Source organism: Gymnogyps californianus, chromosome 5, assembly GCF_018139145.2.
Source record: "Gymnogyps californianus isolate 813 chromosome 5, ASM1813914v2, whole genome shotgun sequence".
Classification (NCBI taxonomy): domain Eukaryota; kingdom Metazoa; phylum Chordata; class Aves; order Accipitriformes; family Cathartidae; genus Gymnogyps; species Gymnogyps californianus.
Genome location: NC_059475.1, coordinates 68,102,743 through 68,123,060, shown reverse-complemented (window position 1 = coordinate 68,123,060; position 20,318 = coordinate 68,102,743). Strand labels below are relative to the sequence as shown.

The window sequence follows — 20,318 nt, the reverse complement described above, 5'->3', positions numbered from 1 at the left end:
ATCTCAGCACTGACCTTTTAGTGTTTCATTTGGAGATTATTTCCTTTCATCACAACACTTCTCTCTTGACTTCTCCTGAATTAGTTTCAGATACAAACCTAATGTAAGCTCTGGTATTCTCAGGCCTCACCAAGTTTATTTTACGCTGCTCTCTTTCCTCTTGATAGGATCCTTGCGCATAAATATACATACACATACATTTTTATACAAACGCACACGCACATATATACATTTAATAACGGTAAGCAAAAGACAGCTGGATCCTCTGCAAACCAAGTCTAATGTGAGGTCAAAACCTTCATGTGCCTGAGAAACTCTTGGGACCTAAAAAGCGAAGGCAGTTACTTACCTTTGAGAAGAATGTGACTGATGTCGTTTGTGTGAAACCACAAATATTTATTTTTAATGAAAAAATACTTAAAGTGTGCCACAGTGTCCATATATTCATTTGAATAGTAGTACAAAGATATGTATTTCTGAGAAAAAGTCTTAACACTGTAGAAAATAAATGTGGTTCTTAAATTATGTCAAAAGAAACCAGTAAAAAAGTAATGTTTTATACACTGGAATAAAATGAAACAATTAGAGATAATAATAAATTATAATTACAGTATTTCAAATATTTGCTTCATGCTTTTTTCAGCATTAGTTGCTAAATGTGTCACGTATAAGACGCCCTCAGAAGCCAGCAGTCAGAATGGTCGTTCAATGGTACTGTGGATAATCGGATGTGGAGCTGAATAAAGTCCTAGAAAAATGACACCACTGTTTGTTATTTACTGATACAGAAAACATCAGAACATGGCAGTTTTAGGTTTGTATCTAACATACATTTTTGTTAATGGAAATTAATTTAGTTTTTTTTGATCAACTAATCTTTTATACTTTAATGAACTAAACAGCAATTATGGTCATTAACAAGTATGTCACCCAAGCACACTGCACAACCGTGCTTACGGGATGCTACACGTTGTATTGGCTTTTTATACAGTCAAAGTTAACAAGAATTTGGAATCATTTCAGGTCTAATTAAGCACTGCAAAATGTTTAAAACTATAAAGTGCTTTTAAATACAAATCATTTTTGCTCTTTAGAAATAGGAAAAAAATCCAAACATGCACTTAAACCTGAAACCTCCATGCCATACATACTGCAGTTCAACAGTAAAACATCAGTTTTGTGCCATTTGTTTTAAAATTTCCTTTCCCATCCCGCCCCATTCCCAGTCAAAAATTCAAATAGTGTCTAAATGGGATTTGTCAGTGTCTTCTTGGTCGTGTTTGTACATGAAGGTTAGAAGGAAAAGAGCAATATCCAGAGACGACCAATAGGCAGTGTGTGAGGTGACTGCGGACCAGTATCTGCTCTCCACGAGACCTTCCCTGAGCTCGAAATCAATCCTGTGCTCCAGTTCCACTAGAAATTGAACGAGAAACAAAAACGACGTTAGAATTGGATGTCAGCAGAAGAAAAAACACCGGCACGTTTTTCCATCAGGCTTTGGGTTCTGATTCTACTTGTTGTATATAAAATGCACATAGTATCTCTGTGTGTACATTTAACAGTACACTCGTCTAAAGCAACTGTGACTTTTGATAATACGTACATACATTTTGACACACGTGCATTTAGCACAAACGTGACCTAAGAGTGGTGCTTAGCTCAGAGGAAAAAAACTAAACCAAACTTAAAGCTTGGAAAAAGCTGGCATTTTTTTAAGCAGCTGTTTTCCTTATAGTAACTATATACATACATTTATTTATACTCCTTATGATAACTACACAGAATTATCCAGCAAATGTTGAGGCCCCATTAGGAAACATTGACTTTCAGAAGGTGGATGCTCAGAACTTTCTGAAATAAATGGGCTTCTCGCATCTTTAGTGGCTATACAAGGGGACTACACCCAATATTACAAGCCCTCTCTGAAAACCAGCCGTCCCTACACAGCACTAGCCCTTTTCATTTCCAGATTATTCCAAATATATTTCAGCAGTTATCCTTTCATTTCAATGGCTGCTTTGATTAATACCACATTCAAAGCAATTTTCACTGCATGTTTAACTGGGCCAACGGCTAACCTATTGTTAAGGCACTTTAGCGGTTAGAAAATCTCTACAAGGAGCAACAGAATAAAAAGGACAAAACTAAAAAGCCTGCTTCGCTACAAAAGCCAAAACCCCATATTGAGTAAAAAACGCAGCCATTTATCAAAGCCCGTTTCAAGGAATTTTAATTCTTGGCTCAAAGAGCGCATAAAGGGAGCATCGCAGAAGGGCTGCCTCCGCCGCCATGGCACAGCAGCACTCGGGGAACGACATGCCTTCGTGTTTTCGCAGGAGCATCGCACCGCTTTGCGAACGCAGCAAGGAAAGGGAGTCAGAGCCTTCGAATACCGGGAGACAACCGCAGTCGTTTCCACTAAGATGCGTATATTAAAAAAAAAAAAAACACCCAGTCGCTCTGCAGGAAGGACGCCCCGAACGACTCCGTCTCCCTCTGACGAGAGGCCGTTACAGGAGCTTGGGAGGCAGCCAAACCCCACCACAAGCCGAGCGGCCGCCCTCTCAGAAGCAAATCCTTTGGCTGCGGATTGCATCATTCAGCTCGCAGCCTCGCTGGCCTCCGCTCCACGTTCTCCTTCTATGGAGCAGGGACGGGCTTTCAGCAGAGAGGGATGCGGGAACTGCGCAGAAGGCCCCTGACGTGCCAACCCCCCCCCCAAAAGGACCTCATCAGCAGCTCCACAATATTCGCTGTCATGCCACTCTGTTTTCCTCCAGTTTAAAACAAAGTCTCTGTCCTCAAATACTGACTTAGACAGGTTATCTGTTGAAGTTAGCGGTGACGAACGGACGGCAATGTATCATGTGAATGTTGTCACAAGATACAACATACTTGTGACTCCTTAGATTGCAAAAACCCCCGCCTTGCAACAGTGCCAATGAGAAGTTTAGAAATAAAATCAAGTATGAATTTCTGTAAAGGAAGTACCTGCACTTTTCCAAAAAACCAGCTGCTGAAATTGCACTTTCTGTTCTGGGTGGTTCAGATCAGGACAAGGGCACCTTCTGTTTCCCATCATATATGCCTTTAAATCCAGATTGCTTCAGAATTGCCAATGTATGGGGAAATTTAAATAAACTCAAATCCATTTTATGATAAATGGTGAGTGGGATTCTCTGCAGCAATTATATCGCTTCTCCTAGTGGGAGTCTAGGAACTACTGATATGCAGATCTCATTAGCCAAAACTCATACATGCATATATATATATATATGGTGTACATGTATGTACAAACACATATACAGATAAACCTCCTTTAAGAGGAGAAAAAGATTAAAGGGAGAACAAAAAGTCAGTCCTTGCACAGTCTTAAGAGATTCAAAAAGCAAGAACGGATTCAATATTTGTCACTTTAGAGCAAACCAACGAAATTAAATAGCGGCATATGTTGTTATGGTATTTCCAGCCTCCCACAACATACAGATGCAGCCCACTAAAGGTCTTGGTTCCACAGGGTTTGTAAGGTGGACCTTGTCACTAACCTGCGGGTTCGAGAAAGCCCGAGCTGCTGTGCGGGAAAGGCGGCGTCCCAACGGTCGTGGCCTTCTTGTCGTCCCCCTCGGCTCCATCTTTTCCCGTCTCGAGTGTCTGTGGGGTTGTTGTACTAGATCGACCAAACCTCGAAAAAAGCATCCCGCCGAGGCCCTTCCCAATACTCGCAGCTCCTGCATTCAGCACGGAGGGGGGGGGGGGGGGAAAGCAAGCACAATGGCAGCTAAATCAAACCGCAAATTAAAGTCACTGTAGCACCCATCAATTAGAGTTGAGTGACAGATGAAGGCAAACACTATTCATGCTTTTCTAGGGTGGGAACAGCTTATCTGACTTAAGCGTACACTGTTTATCGTGAGACTAATCTAGCGTACAAGCAAAGGCTATAATTTGGAAACTGTAGTTAGGGGAACAGAAATACATGAGAACACTTCTGCAGCAAGAAATGTGGTACTTTTACAGATACGTTGTAATTCCTCTTTCATAAAAAGCCTAAGACTAAGACAAAAATGCTTTAAAACAAGTATTAGCACCTTCTGTACCTAAGAATCCCATCAGGACATTTAAGACATCCCTCTCATTAAGGGTCCTTATGTTGGCATCACCCTTACAGACATTTAGAAATGCTATATCATCCTTTAAAAGGACTATTTAGGTTGCTGAGGCAGAGGGGTGTAGAAGTTAAGAACAGATATGTGATGTTTTCTCCCGACTTTGCTGCCACCTTACGGACAAGACATTAAAGTTACTATAGTAACACAGCAAAAAGCAACCCTGCTTTGAAATACCACGTCTTGCTACTTAAGGACTAAACTGCCTTTACTTATTTGATTGGGAAGATTCCTGGCACTAGCCTTCTTCCAAATCCCACATAGAGAGCTAAAGAAAAGCCTTGAGTCAACAAAAACTGCAAGTGCATGCTCAAATATAAGCTCCAGTGAAAGTGAATTTAAGCTCACTTAAACCAGGGCTTATTTTGAATCAGAAAGCCAGAAGGGGAGAGACTTCATATTAAAACAGCCTGAATTTCCTATTGTAAAATCATGATTTAAATGTAAGTGTAATAGCTTACATGGAGTGATTTTTCTCCTATTTGTCAATACCAGAAAATGTAGTCACAAAACAAGCTTTCATTCATTTTTTTTTTTTTTTCCATGAAGTAGAGTGGAAACTATTAAATCACCAGGATGTTACTTCAATAAGGCAGACAACAATAAGGCAGCAACAGCATAAACTCCCTGACCCACATCCTCTCCCCGCAAGCCTTGACTCCAGTGTACGTAAACTGTCTTTTCTTCAAAGGAAATGTCCGTTGGGATTAAAACAAGCCATACACCTATCCAGAACAAACTGAAACAGCCAGGAATAGTTTGCTCACGGTTGCACCTCAAACACCACGCCACGGAGCAGTGAAGCTCTCCAAGAAGGTCCTATACATAAAACAAAGGACGTAAAGAACAATTACCTAATATACTCGCTTTGCCTATGTTTGTTATTGACTCCCCATAGTGGCGTCGAACCATGACTGGTGAAGTAGTTGGGCTTGGTACAGTTGAAACACTTTCGCTATCAGTAACTGAGGTAGGTTCTTTTGTTGGGTTGAGAAAACTTGGCTTCATATGCTCATAAGGTAGAGGGTTTGCAGTGTTGTACCAGTGGATCTGGACAGGCGAAATGTTGCTGTAGTGTTTCAGAATTAAAGGTTCTAATCTATAGGCCTGCAAGAGTAATTCAGAAAAGAAAATCCTGCATGTCAAGACTGAAAAAAAAAAAAAAAAAAAATCACCTTCCCTTCCCATACAGAGTCCTCTCCAACCTCAAATCCAAAATATCTGTACTGAGTGCAGCCTAGAAAGTGACAGAATGGCAGTGTTATGTTCTGGTTCACTTTTATTTTCACAGCCTGGAAGACGTATTAGCTGCCCAGTTGCTTGTGCATTCACTTCTGCGCATTTCTCTGCAACACTTCTGCTACACGTTGTTGCGAACACACAAGTTACTGTTAACAGATGTTTGTTATTATGCATTGACAGAGCAAACTTTATATACAGTTAAGCTGATTCTGCACAACACAACAGAGAGGGAGGAACTGGCTATGGAAACATTTTGTTTAATGACTCTTCATTGATCCCTGTGCAAACCATGAATTGGTGTGCTTATTAAAAAAAACCATTTTCTATTGAATCTTTATTTTTCTTGGTTTACTTAGATGTAGAAAAGCATTCTGCACTTCTTTATCTTAAAACTAAGTAAAGTTACTATTTGCAGAGTGGGACCACAGATTGCAGCCTGACCAACTGTCCTAGACGTCCCAGGAAAATTCTGGTTTTGGAGTAGCTGGAGCTGACCAAGATCTTGAGATGAGCAGAACCAGCATGTTTGGATTGAAGTCTGAATATACTCGGATTCAGGTAGAGTTTAAACACAAAAGTATTCCCAAATTACTATTCTACACTAAGCATGAAATCCCAAATGAAGCTTCCATCAAAGAAGTTGCCAAGGTGATGCAGCTCAAAGTTCCAGCATCCTGCCTTTGATAACGGCGAATGCTGGCTGCCTATGGAAAAGCGTAAGGACAGGGCAAAGCTATACCAATACTGCCCTCCCAAGTACTATCCCAGCCTCTAACAACTTGTTACTCAGGGTCCTTCAGGGGGAAAAAAAAAAAAGTGTCTTTGGTTTTCTACAGTATCTTGTAAACTGCTCGTGAAGCCTTTTTTAACAGCAGTAGTATCTTTGGACAGATGATGTATAATAAAGTAAGTTAAACACAAGTTGGAACTTGGCTGAGAAGGATTATTTCTTATGTCTTTGCAAAAAAAAAAAAAAGGCAGAGTAATCTCAAATCTTACGCTTATTAATAAGAAAAGAGAAGCAAAGTATATGGTATTTAAGGCAATCATTTGTATGAACTGTTATTCTACAGTTACAAAAAAAAAGACATCGTATGATATTCATTAACAAATAGTCCTGTACTGGAACATACTTGCGTTGATTCACACGCTTTGAAGATCACACATTATCACACAGCTGATGCTTAAAAATACTCAAGGTAAAAGCTTGCAACTGCAATTAAAACTCACCACTGGATCTGTTGGATGAAAAATATTTAGTAAGCGGTTACAAATTGTTCTGGGCAGAATATGGTCTTGACTACCGCTGTTTCCTGGACGGATGCCACGCAATGCCAAAAACACTGCTAATGGAGATCCCATACAGAAGAAATTCTCAACCTAAGGAGAGATTTCATCCACGTTAATAAGGATAGAAATAATGCTTTCTAACATGGCTGGATTTGATTTCTCTCTTTCAACTGATTTCTCAGTTTCAACTGGGGGACTCGTATAGTATTAGTAAGTCAAAACGGGGAAGACCACTATAACATACATACTGTAACATGAAGGTTAAGTTTCCCATTTCCCTTTGCTGTGAGAAGAGTTACGTGTTGTGGTGCCACATAGTTGGAAAACTGAAAAACAAGTCAGATATTTGAACTGAAAGAGGTCTACCAACACTGGAAAGGCTGGAGCAAGAAGAATTTGGAAGACACTATGGAAATGCGATGAGTTTCACAAGACTGAAGTCTGATTTCTCATGAAACTTCCCAAAGCTTACCACGGCTCCTTAATCTTACCCTAACCAAGTACTCCATGATTTGTTTTGCTGCACACACCCATCGAGGAAGTAGAAATGCAAGCTACACTGAGTATTAAAGACAACCTAGAGAATACTTATAGTAGTCACACACACATACAGGCTGGTGTTATGTACAACCTTTTAAAAACATCTAGTGTTAAGTGAACAGAATGGTGCTCGTCAAAAGTGCCACCACGTCACACGTTAGGAACCGCTACCCAGGACAGGTACAGCACACAGAGCGACTCTGCGGGCTACTCTCACGTCATCCAAAGCTACGGTGACTTTGCTTTAAAAGGACTGCCTCTAACACTGAGAGGCAATTGAGTAAACCTGAACTGCAACTGCTGACCCATCGGACAAGGGTCACTGAACATGCATCAGTGGTAACGACTTTTGGTCACTACCAACCTGGGCCGGGATTCAACAGTGACCTAGAGGTGAATGGCTTCGTATCCCATTACCAATCCTCAGACATCGTCTCCTAGAAACATCAAATGTAAAACTCTGTAGTCAAAAATATTTTCGTAAATCAAAATTACTTTTTAACCTTTAGAGTATTTTCTTATATGAAAAGTTAATTTTACCATTATCAGACCTTCACTGCAACTTTCCCCAATAGTAGCGCCCAGTTTGCAGGGCACAACTGAGCAACTCCTAGTGCGCTGCTACTTAACCGGCAAGAGAAATTGCTGCATTCTTGCTAAGTGCACATGGAGGATGCTTGGATTCCCATGTGCCTTCCCTATATGTCAGTGCATGGAGCAAAGGTGTAGAAATAACGGTACGTTTCATCTATCAGATTCCAGCACTGCACGAAACATTCCTCATCCTCTGACTTGGCACTGGTACCCCACCTCTTCCTTCCAAAAGAATGCACAAGACCCAATTCAATGGGAAAAAAAAAAAAAAATCTAGCCCTTCAGCAAAGCTATTCAATATCATATGCTGCAAAGCACTGCTCTGTCATCTATACTGTCACTCTAGTCTAGTGCAAAGCTGCTCTCCTTTCTTATAACCGAGCTTTACACAGACCCTTACAGTTTTGCAGTTTGGATAAAAAGCTTTCTCATCTTCAAATACAATAGAAACAGATCTTCACAGTGCAATCCTTTAAAATGAAGAAGCAACCTTTAACCCTGTCCATCTGATATTCCTGTATCAAGTGCCTGGAGTACATAATTATGGTCCTTCTGCTTCAGAAAGAAATCAGAAAGTGACTGCCAGCTTACACTTGCTAGCAGATGCTTAAAAGATGTTTTAATTCACCTTAGGCAAGTACAGACTAGGAAAAAATCTCAAAAGGTAAACAGTTTCAGTGGTTACACAGTGCATGGCTTTTGTTCCATTGTTTCTATTGATAAACACAAGATTAACAGTGTCCACAGACAGATGCTTTCTTCTTGGAGGGCACTGTTCTTTGCTACGTATTTCCTTACATGTGCAAGCCTTTCAACACGGTCTTCCAGCTCTGGAAGTGCTTACAGAGACAAAGTACCAATTGGTGGGTACCTTAACGGGTGGCATCAGACCAATACCAAAGCAATGAACGCTAAAAATCAAAAGTAAGTCTTCCAAAAATAAAGTCCTTTAAATTGTAGCCATTAGACTCTCAGTGCTGTTGCAATGCGATGAAACCTACTGGGAATAGAGGACTAAAATCTTTCTAGAAAAACATTTATTAATTTTGGTGTTTCTCCTAGACGCAGGAGTGGGGGACTTCACCTATACTCCTGTAAACATTTAACAACAGAGAAGAAAGGTTTAATAACATGACCTTTCAGGACAGCACTTTTCTCCTGGGTATGATTCATAAACAGAAGACTTAATGAATTTATTTGTATTTTAAGCAGAAGCTGAGCCAAACAGTCATCCATTCAATTTAAGACTGCAGTATTTTCAGAATTAAAAAAAAAAAAAAGCTGAACGAGCCAACGCAAGTGAGGCAGCGCAGCTCTTTTGTGCACAGGTAAGTGTGGGGGACAAATGAATGTTGTTTAGTGGTGACGTTAAAACAGAAGATGCAGAAGGTGATTACAATTTTTGTTTCTGCGCTGCCTTTCAGCCTGGAGGATCCCAAACATCCTCCCAGAGCGAGGAAATACAGACCTCTGCAGCAGCCTCTACCCGTTCCTGCACCCAGGAACGTTCTGCAGCCTTTGCAGACAAAGGGAACAGAGACTTATACCAGTATTACATGGGGAATTTAACTGGGCAGTTGTGTGTTGAACTACTACAGCACATTTCTGCGTTCAGTTGAAAGGCTTCCTCCTCTCAGATAAGGCTGCACGTCAGCATCCCATTAAGCTCTCCTAGTTCTTGTACATGTGGTAAATCACTAGTATCTTATAAAAAATTTGTGGTAGTTGTTATCAACATTGTCATCACTGTCAGATGATGCTACATCAAAACCACAAGGTCAAGTACAAGCTGGAGCTCCTTCTGGAGGAGTTTCTGTAACCCTGGGTGAATGAGATGTGCTAAGGAATCCTGAAGCACTTTGGGCCAGCACATTGTCACGTCCAAATTTAAATGAATTTCCTTTTCAGTACTAGGGAGCAACTGCGGTATGTCCTGCCCTCCTCTGCCCTACTGTGATGGAAAATCATCCTACAACACGGTTATTTTCATGCACCACAGAGTCATAAAGAGGTAGGCATCGCACCATTCCCCATGTTTTCATGTCCTTCAGCCCCTTTAGCCTTTAACTCCGATTCCTCTGACATAGCTGGTGGGGAGAAGGCCGTGCTTCTAAGCTTTACATTTACAATGGGGTGTTGGCTTTGCTTTTAACCCACGCAGCTCCTATTGATTTAGCAGTTTATTCAATTATGCCATCTGAGGAGAAGTAGAGGAAGAGAGACAAAGATATCTCACCCTCAAGTTCCCATTCTGGTGGCTTGTCCAATATATTATTAGAGTACAAGACATTCCATATCTTCAGGTTTGGGTTTGTTTTTTTTTTCTCCCAAAAGGGTCAGTCAATCACACAGATCATTTCTTCTAATACTAAATACCAGCCAAGTTAGCTGCTGTATTTATTCTTGCACTTGTCTTGCCAAAAGCTACCTTTGTGCTTGCTCAACATCAAGCAAGCTTAACGCTGCTTAATGTAGGACTGGTGACTCTGTCTCATCCTGGGAAGCTTAATTTGTTTCAGTCCATAAAAGAGGCGACACATCGACAGTGGCTAGCCTTTTTCATTACAGCTGTACATGCCCGTTTCGTTGTGTAATACGGCCTAAGGAGATCAGGGACCAAAGATGCCAGTCTCCTGCGTCGCACAGACCAAAGTAATTTGTGGATCAAGCATTTGTGGTGAATAGCAACTCATGATCAAACCAGAGCTCTGGTCTGCCATGAAGAGCCAAGGTGCAGGTAGTTGGTACCTGCAAAGCAGTTAGATCTCTTTCAACAAGCTAGTCACCCTTGGTAAGCTGGACTGGCTTGCTGATGAGCCATCATCTTTCAATCATCCTGTTGAAATCCTCCCTTGGCAGAAGCACTTTGCCATCACATTCATGGAAAGCATCTCTCTTTCTGGAGCTCTGTCTCAGGTGCGGTATTCAAGCAATGGGAGTCACTAGTGTAAAGCTTCACAGAAACCAAACATCTTCCTTTCAGTAAGGGTAAGAAAAAGGATGTACTGCAATGGAAGATTACCTAGCAGTAATTTGGATTGGTACAGTCCTCTTTTCTTCCCCCTTTCTTTCCCCCTCCTTTCCTGCTCCCTCTAAAAAGCATCTGTTCAAAAAATCTTCAGTTTAAACATAACTGAGTGAAGAATAATCTTTCACAGAGCTGGAGGAGTATCAGCCTGACTCCAGCTTCCTTGATGATAGAGATAATAGCGTGATACATGCTTTTAAGCAGTGATGAAAAGGAGAAGGCTATGACAAATTGAATTATGGTTAGTTTCCTTTTTTTTATGGCTCAAGATTGACCTTGGCTTCTCGGAGTCCTTCTGAACTCAGAAGGAAAGAAAAATGGCAAGTTAAGAAACAATAATCTATTTTGTTCTCATCTACCATGTCACATTTTTACGGTTCAATATTTCGGGATATAGTCAAGCAACTAGAAAGTGTTGCATATCCCACCAAGAAGCTAGAAAATGCCTTTTCCCAATGATAAGAAATTCTAGCAATTTGTACAGCTGATTAGCAAGCAATCTATTCCACGAGACTAAAAGTAACTTGTGCTAACTGTCAGACCAGAATAATTTGGAAGGAAAAGCCACTGCTGGAGGAAATTCAACCAGCTTTGCTCAGAGATGTGACATGTTAGAAGTAGTGCCCAAGGAAAATGGATTAGTCAACAAAGTAGAAGTGAAATTGTTTAAGATAAGTGATTAATGTAATTTGCCAAACAGCTTTTACCTTTCCACATAGTTGTACGCGTGTGTGTAATATATTAACAATCTATATACAGGTTTATATATTTACATATAAACATATATATCTGTAATAGAGAGTAATATATGAATACAGTAACATGTTTACACACTCGTACACACACTTCAACCAATACATTAAAATTATTCTACCAACATCATGTCTAGGGACATGGGGAAAAAAAAAAAAGTAAGGAGAACAACTCATATCGCCGGTATATTTTTACAGCAAGTAGAACATTCAGTAAAAACCTCTCGAACATACATACCTTAAATTTTAAGACAGGTGGTTTTGATATGGTGGATGCCTTTAACCCATGTAACCTCTCTTCTATCTCTCTCAACCTAGAAAATAGAGATCTTTCTGAGATCCAATAAAAAATGTAGCCTTAACCTCTCTGATCCAAACAGGCATTCCTGTGGGGTCCAACAGTTTTGTCTGCTGGGAAGAGAGAGTGATGGTGTCAGTATTTCTTGGAGGCAGTCCAACTGATTAAGAATCAATGTATGTGAATTCCTATTTCTCTGACCGCAGAAGGAATCAATTAAGACATGAGTTTCCTTGTTCACCACCCCAAGCATCTGCCCACCCTCCTTCCTTAGGAGCAGGTGATTCACCTCCTGTTTCCTTGGTGTTTTTGCAGCCAAATCACCTGTTCTGTTTTGGGTTTTTAAAAAAAAAAACAAACAAAAAAACAACAAAACAAAGCTACAGGAAACTCCATGGCCCAAGCATTATGGAGTTCTGTATTGTGGTGGAATATCTGGAGGACAGTGTCCCACTCTTTCAACTATCATTAAAAAAGGTTGTTCACCTGTTCTAGTTAGCCTGAATTAAAAAAGCAGCTACAATATAAAGCACTCATACAGACTGGTAAAACTGTCCCCAATCCCAGCACTAGAACATTATGTCCTCTTCAGAGCAGCAAAACACCGTCTCCTCAAGTTCCACAAAAGCATTATGTAAACAAAGACGTTAAGCTTAACCTCTGCCATCCTGATTAGAAAGAAGCAAGTCTGGAGCTGAAACTTCCCAAAGACTTCCCAGTACTTTCAAAAAAGTTTGTGTGCTTTAACGAACGTGATTCAGTCTTAAAAAAGAAGGCATGCAGAATTCTTGACTCCTGTGAACTGTTGTCGAAGGTTTCCAATACACAACCTCACATGCTGTATGTATGTTATTCTACAATGTAGAATATTTATAAATGCCATGACACACCCTACTCGGGCATAAGCACTTCCAGAAATCCACTATGTGTTTGCCATCCTTAAAACACCAGAAATCCAGAAGTTACAGGATGTCAGCAGTATATTTTCTATCATTTCAGACTGAATTGCACTAAGATGGCTCACGAAATGGAGAGCCACTCTTTCTGTACAGAAGTGCCAGTGTCAAATGATACTTGGATTACTGCGGATGCAACCTGAAGCACTTCAGAGGATGCCTAAGGAGCTGGACCGTGAGTACGAAAATGGTAATTTTTCCCTGATCATATGCTAGTGATATGCCTGAAGGGTCATCTTACCACCGGACAACTTCATTAGGTTTCTTACTTCCCTTCTCTCAGAAAGATTACACTTTATCCAGCCTTGCAGCTGATAGAGATGTCCTGTACCAATCCCTTACTACACATATACTGATTTCAAGCGCTGCAGGAGATCTGATGCTATATTAATGCTTCCAAAGTACCGCCAATACTAGCATAGGTTTCAAGAAGGAACCAAAAAGAACCGTGATCATGATTTATCCTCACTTCCCACTGGAAAGACTGAAGCTCAAGCTACTATTATTAGATTCTCTATCTATGGGTGTCTCATAGCACCTCGATATCCAGGTTAGGACAGGGAAGTCACCTTAACACTGTGGAGACATCACGATGATCTGCAAGGTCCCCTAACACCGAGAATCCCTACCAACACTTGCAAGGCGCTGAAACCGAGATCCTGTTTGTCACAGTGGGCAGTGCTGCTTCGCACTCCAAACAGCACGAACATTTCTAGATGGCAGCAGGAAGAAGCTAGGAAATGATCCGCAGCAGAGTAGCAACCCCGTAAGCCCAATCACAGCAATTACAACATCTGTACCCAGCTGGTGCAGCTCAATTTCCAAGCTGAGCCTAGGAGAAAACTTCTCATTTTCCTCTAGAAACTTAGGAATTTCACTGCTCAGGTTCTGGTCAGTATTACGGCTCACTGCCCACCTGCAAGCTACTTTGTTGTGTTTCTCCTCAAGTATCTGGAGGGCTGATGGCCTGACCTTCTCCTTTCTTCCTGGCTATGAGCTGCTCCCAGTGCATCTGGTCAGTGAGCACTAGCTAGTTGCTTGGTTCTGGTACAGCCCGTAGGATGTGGATTCAGAGCTCCTATTAGCAGTGCCAGCTCCCTGTGTGTCCTGGTTTCGGCTGGGCTAGAGTTAATTTTCTTCTTAGTAGCTGGTACAGTGTGTTTTGGATTTAGTGTGAGAATGATGTTGATAACACACTGATGTTTTAGTTGTTGCTAAGTAGGGCTTATCCTAAGTTAAGGATTTTTCAGTTTCCCATGCTCTGCCAGCAAGCAGGTGTGCAAGGAGCTGGGAGGGAGCAGAGCCGGAGCAGCTGACCCCAACTAGCCAAAGGGATATTCCATACCATGGAACGTCATGCTCAGTATATAAACAGGGGGGAGCTGGCTGGGAGGGGTGGATCGCTGCTCGGGCATCGGTCAGCGGGTGGTGAGCAATTGCATTGTGCATCACGGTTCTTTTTCTTGGTTCCCTCCCCCTCTCCTTTTTTTGTTATATTCCTTTTCATTACAATTATTATTATTATATTTTATTATTAATATTGTTAGTATTATATTTTATTTTACTTTAGTTATTAAACTGTTCTTATCTCAACCCACGCGTTTTACTTTTTTTTGATTTTCCTCCCCATCCCCCTGGGAGCGGGGGGAGTGAGCGAGCGGCTGCGCAGTGCTTAGTTGCTGGCTGGGGTTAAACCACAACACTGTGCCTGCTCAGTCCTGCGTTTAGCATTTACCGCTGCCATTCAGCATCAGCAGAAGAACATCAGCCACAAAAAGATAACAGCCATGGTGGGTTCTGGAAACGCTCAAAGGGCATCATCTAGGGATGTGGTTTTCTCCTTTAACAATCAGAAGTGGATGCATTACCGTTGTTTAGTTATGTAAAGTTCTTCAAGTAAACGTTGCTCCTCATAGCTCATCCAACGGTCTTCAAGCTCCTCCTCTTCCTTCTGCAGCAACTGTTCGTAAAGCCTGACCGGGTTCCAGCCAGTCATGATGTCGTAGGTGATGACGCAGCCCAGCGAGTGGGACACAATTGAGACTTTCCCTCCTTTCTCCTCAAACTCTGGATTCCGGGCGCAGAAGAGTGTGTATAGCCGGTTCAGCTCCTGCTGCAGCCCTTTCACCAGCTGTTTCAAGAGGGTAAGGAAAGAAAGTTTAATATCAACATCTGATTACTCCTGTTCATGTTCACGTACTACACTGACCAGCTTCTCGAGCATGCATCTAGGATGAGCATGACGGTCTGTTCACTTAGGCTGGGAACACGAGCAAAATCTTATGGTCAGCAGCAACAGCTTGGTTGACTGTCACTGACTGCAGTGGTTCACCTCTCCCCTCCAGACCCACCAGCAACCACCACACAGGACACGTGGTGATGCTAGAACTGCTACACTACACAGCCCAAGGCATTAAATTGAAATAAACCCTTAAACAAATGACAGCTGTGCTTAAAGTACTTAACAGCATCCTCTGAGGTGAGCAATAGCAAGGTACTCTTGTGTTCACTAGCGTTCAATTAGCATGACAGCGACTATTAACACAGCTGTAGTTCCCTTCTTGCTTGTTTCTCCCCCAGTTTCTCTACCTTTTCACAGCACTGAATGTTTCTCCCGTGTCGGAGGTTCAGCTCCTTTTTTAACCTAAGGAGGCTGGAAGGAGCCGGAGCCACACACGATCTGGAATCAGCTCACATCTCTGCCACAAGCTTGGCACATAACCCTAGACAAGTCATACTCTCTCTTCTCCATTTATCAAAGTGAAGAACAGCATTTCTACCTCATTGCAGGGGACTGGGAAGATAAATCCACTAAAATGGATATGCTCAGCTACTACAGTGACAGCCTAAACGGGTTCTGGAAAATATCCTCAAATTGCTTTTGGATCTTTGTAAAGCATACTTGAACTCATCAAGCCTTTCATTATTCTGCCCACTGCTTGGCTACAAGGAGACGCAGCTTTCTGTCCTACTTCCCCTCCTACCATACCGCACCTATTGTAATTTCTTCCGAAGGAATCAGAACGAAATGATGCTGCTAAAGAATCAAAAAGCCTCATCTCAGGCAAAAGGAAGACATGGGATGAGAAAAAGCACAAATGAGACAGGCAGAGCCAGAATTTGAGCATTTGATATAAACAATGCTAAGAAAAACAGTTTTCTGGTTATAGGTTTCTAGGAGGGTTTTTTGGGGGGAAAAAAAGGAATGCAACACAGTTCTCAGACATCATAGGCTAATCCTATAGTACTACTGCAATAAATATATATTGGTTCTATGTTAATTGAATCTCCGAGAGGCTTACCTGCTTCAAATCCTAAACTAGGGTACGTATGCATAAAAATGTGTAGATTCACAGAAAGTATTTTTTAGAGAGAAACGTTGAAAGCCATGAGATTTAGGAACTAGACAATACAAAAAAGGCAGCTTTGCTTGTGAAACTCAGCATGGTAACTGAGCAATGCTTCCAGGCTATGGCGTAGAGGAGGACAAACAAGAAATTGCAAATCATTCCCTTGTTAGCAACAGGAAATTAAAGCTCTAGAACATGTAATTTGAACATGATTTTTCAAGAGCCTGAATAATTACTCAATATAAATATGAATGGCACTAGGACTGGCAGTGTTTGATACACATTTTACTGAGCGAGAATCCACACATCAAACCCTATGCCTAAAGCACTGTGAAATGATTAACAAAGCTTTGCAACAGCTTGGAGGAGTAAATATCATAATACCTATTCTCAAGTATTTTTGACTGTGACACTGCCTATTCTTGTGTTTGGCTCTATACAGACTTCGGGCACTACTTTCACACATGAACAAACAGGCAGAGCTTTTAGCAAGAGTTGGAGCTGAAAACAGAAATCTGGACTAGCTTCGGCTGGCTGGGATTTTCTCCATTTAAAAAGGTTTTGATTAAAATCCAGAACAAAATAGCAGAGATCTGTTGAAATCAAAGTGTTTGGGGATTCCTGCCAGGAGCTCAGTGAAATGAGGGAAGGCTGATATCCAGCAGTTTGCATGGCTGGCTGCCGTGGTACCCTCCAAGGGAGCCAACACACATTGTCCTGCCATCGGGGACCTCAGCAGGGAGCCCGGGACCCCCAGCCATACAGCAGACACTCTGGATGGAGCGCCGGCTTCAGGTTTCAGAGTCAGCAGTGTAAAAAAAAATGCCAAGCAAACTAGTGCTGGACTCATCACAGCTTCCAGCTTCCCTGTCAGTTACAGGAGGGAGATGAGTAATGCCATCTTGTTTTAAAAAATCGTAAATAAGCTGTGTTAATATATCTCAGCGTCCCCAAATTTTTCCTCTCGTGGGAAAAGTAAGATGCACAGCAACTCAACTGCTTCCCTTGGTTTCTTGTTGCATAAAAGCTATCGCTCCCAATGTCCTGCCCAACTTGCTCAACAGCCCTGTACCCTACTCTCCTGTACCCTATTCCCACACAGCCTATTTCCCTGGAAAAGCAGGTACCTTCCAGGAAGAATGATATTATGTCATTCTCCCCCACAACCCATAGGCACAGAGCGGGTAAGTACTCTTCCGGCATCATGGCATTTCATTACAGACATCTTGTTCTCTTGCAATCTGGGGGCATAAGACAGAATATTCTTGGAAGGTCCTGGTTGGACACCGAGTCCAACCCTGTTTTTAACTGTCCTGCTCCTTAAAAACGTGTTGTTACTGAGAAGTTAGGCAAAAACATGGACAGCAACTAAGAAACTGGATTTCCAAACAGCTGCGTGTTTGGAAGTTTGCAGACCAGAGTGCAAGCATTTAATTCAACTAAATCATCTGATTGAGATTGTTTCTAAAGTCCAAATCACCGGTTACCTAACTCAGTTGTAGAGTAGAAGGTCTGCTGTAGTAAAGCCTCCAGATTTTCAGGCACTATGAATGCTCTGGTTTGCTGCTATGACAAAAATAGAAGCCCTCCACCTGCAGTGAGCGCTTATGGATGTTTGTATCTTGCCAACAGTTCTGTACCAGTACTAAGATTAGAAACTGAACCTTTTGGTATATAAGTAAGGAAAAAAAAAAAAGAAAGGAAAAGAAAAAGCATATTCATTTTAGGTCCCAGCTAAAAAATTATTTGGTTAAGCAGTATATGAAGTTAAGATAATATTTAAACCTGATTTGCTTTCTTAGTCTTAAAAAGCATACAATATTCTAACTTGTAAAAGAAAAGCTTGGTTTGAAAAGGCCTTTAGTCCAACAAGTGTAACATGAAGTGCTTTCAAATCTCTTTTGTAGTTACAGCTTGATATATATCCTAACACTCCATGTAAAAATACCTTCTATAAACACCCAATTGGCTTTATATTTGTTAAAATCAGTGACTTTTTTCTTTGAAATTAAACATGAAAAATATAACCACCTATTAAATTTTCTCTCCTAAATGGCATCACTGTAATTAAAACCAACTTTTTAAGAGCTGATTTTTTTTTTTTTTCTCCACAGCTTGTCTTTCTGCTCCCTCTAAAGAGTCTATGGGAGTCTGTTTAATTAAAAAAGAAAAAAAAAAAAAAAAAACCCAACGAAATAACAACTCGCTCCTCAGCCTCCCAAAACCACAACACCCGACTGGCTGCTCCGTGTCTATACCTCGGTGTCAGGTGGGAAGTAAAGGGTGCCTCACCCAGACCTTGCTGACAGCTTCTCCTGCTCTCACTGCACCTACATCCGATGACTTCCCGATTAAGGGAGCCCTTTCCCCACTGGTTTCCCTGGTGCTTCTGCCAACCCCAAGCCTCACCGCCGGCCGGTCCATGGGATCTGTTATGCGCTTAGGAAGCACCTGCTGTTTCTGCCTGAAAACAGGAAAGCAGGAATCATCCAGGGGGAAAAAAAAAAAAAGGCAGAATAGCAGAATGCAACATGACCAGATCCCCCTCTCTTTTTCCATCTCCCCTCTTGCCTCCTCCCTCCCAGCTCCCACCTTTTTTGGGGGACCAGTGGGACTGAACATTCACAAAGAACCATTTCTCCAGCCCCCGCAGCAGGGCTTTCAGTAAGGCTTTCCCCACAAAAAGGCTGGAGTTTCCTTGAGTTTCTGCCCAACCCATATTACCATCTCCTAAGGCTTCTCCCACAGACTAAACAAGCTCATATATCTCACAAAAGAATAAATGTGGCAGCAGTCGATTGAGGCGATTTCCCCCCCCCGTGCAGCTGCTCCCACAAACGCTGCTTGCTGCTCTGACTGCTAATCTGCTGGCTGCTCCGCTCTGCTTCGTTACCCTCAGCTCTTCCACAAGGACCAGTGAAATGCAGCACGCTTACGTGTCTGTTACTGAACAGATCAAACCACCACAACAAAGGGAACACTTCCTATTTCTTCAAAAAATAGCCCTATCAAATCCCTTCCTCCCAGCTGACCTTTCTACCACAGCATTAGTTGAGCATCAGCCTGAGGACACTGCAATATTTGAAAGAAAGGTACAGAAAATCTTCCAGTGTTCCTATTTTCTTCCCCAGAAAAGTCCTTTCTCCCTGGTCTGATTTTTAGGGAAAAATTTCCTAAGCGCCTTTTGCAGACCAACTGCAGTGCAAAAGTTTAGGGCAGGATTAAAATGCTACAAGCCTTGTAGATGTACCACTGCAAATACTCATAAATACCCAGAGAAAATGAAATACAGACTTTGCAATGCCTGAAGCCTTTAATGCAATCAAATTTCCGGGACTGATTTTATGGCAAGTCATAATCAGGCACATGAAGCACCCCACAATTCTCAGGCTGGGGAGAGAGCCCTTATATACTATTAAATTTTCAGACCTGCTCAATACCGGCAGAAGCACAGACACTCAAGACCCAGTCTTTGACACAGTTTGACAGAGCAGCGTCCAAGAAATGGATGAGTTTCCTACATGTTCTAGTGTGGTCCCAAAGGGCAAGGGAAAGACTTGATTTCCAGCAGTTAAAGATCTCAGCAAAACAGGGTGAACGGAGAAAAAAACGCCACTGGACAACTCAGCAGATGTGGTATGCTGCTGTTTCCCTGTGAAGCTCTTCTGGGAATGTGTTTCATTTTTGCTTCGTAAAAAGAAGATTGATTACTAGTTGCCTGAAGCTCCCTTTATCAGCTGAAGTTTTGCCAACAAATCTTCCATGCAGGAAACCCAAGCCCTCAGGATCAAGTTGCTCAGAAGTCGTCAGCTTACATTCTGACAAACTGAGGTTAAATGCTCTATGCCCTTCACAAACCAAATTAAAGGCAGAGCAAGGAATGGTCTTTCTGCACATTCATGGAGAGCCAGCATGACAGCCGTACAATTTGAGGGGAAGCCAAAAACCAGACTGTCGACCAAGGAACGGTTTGCTGGACTCGATCAGGCCAAAAATCCCCTCTGCTTTCCAGTTACATGCCCGCTTGGCATATGGCTTCCAAGAAGTCAAAAAATAACAGCCCATTCCACCCATTCAGGAATCCTGGTGGCAAGGGCAC

At 41.8% G+C, this 20,318-nt stretch overlaps 1 protein-coding gene across 2 annotated transcripts in view; it reads right to left on the bottom strand.

The window, feature by feature from the left end:
- Nucleotides 1–432: 432 nt before the first annotated feature.
- The window catches only part of DDHD1 (DDHD domain containing 1), a 68,823-nt gene continuing 48,937 nt past the window's right edge, over nucleotides 433–20,318 (bottom strand). For both annotated transcript variants that reach the window (XM_050897418.1, XM_050897417.1), the window contains 6 exons: nucleotides 14,738–15,000; nucleotides 11,854–11,929; nucleotides 6,642–6,791; nucleotides 5,024–5,276; nucleotides 3,549–3,731; nucleotides 433–1,416 (listed from right to left, as the gene is read on the bottom strand). In XM_050897418.1, the coding sequence (XP_050753375.1) occupies nucleotides 1,235–1,416; nucleotides 3,549–3,731; nucleotides 5,024–5,276; nucleotides 6,642–6,791; nucleotides 11,854–11,929; nucleotides 14,738–15,000 (1,107 nt within the window). In that variant the 3' untranslated portion in view covers nucleotides 433–1,234. The remainder of the gene's footprint in view (nucleotides 1,417–3,548; nucleotides 3,732–5,023; nucleotides 5,277–6,641; nucleotides 6,792–11,853; nucleotides 11,930–14,737; nucleotides 15,001–20,318) is intronic.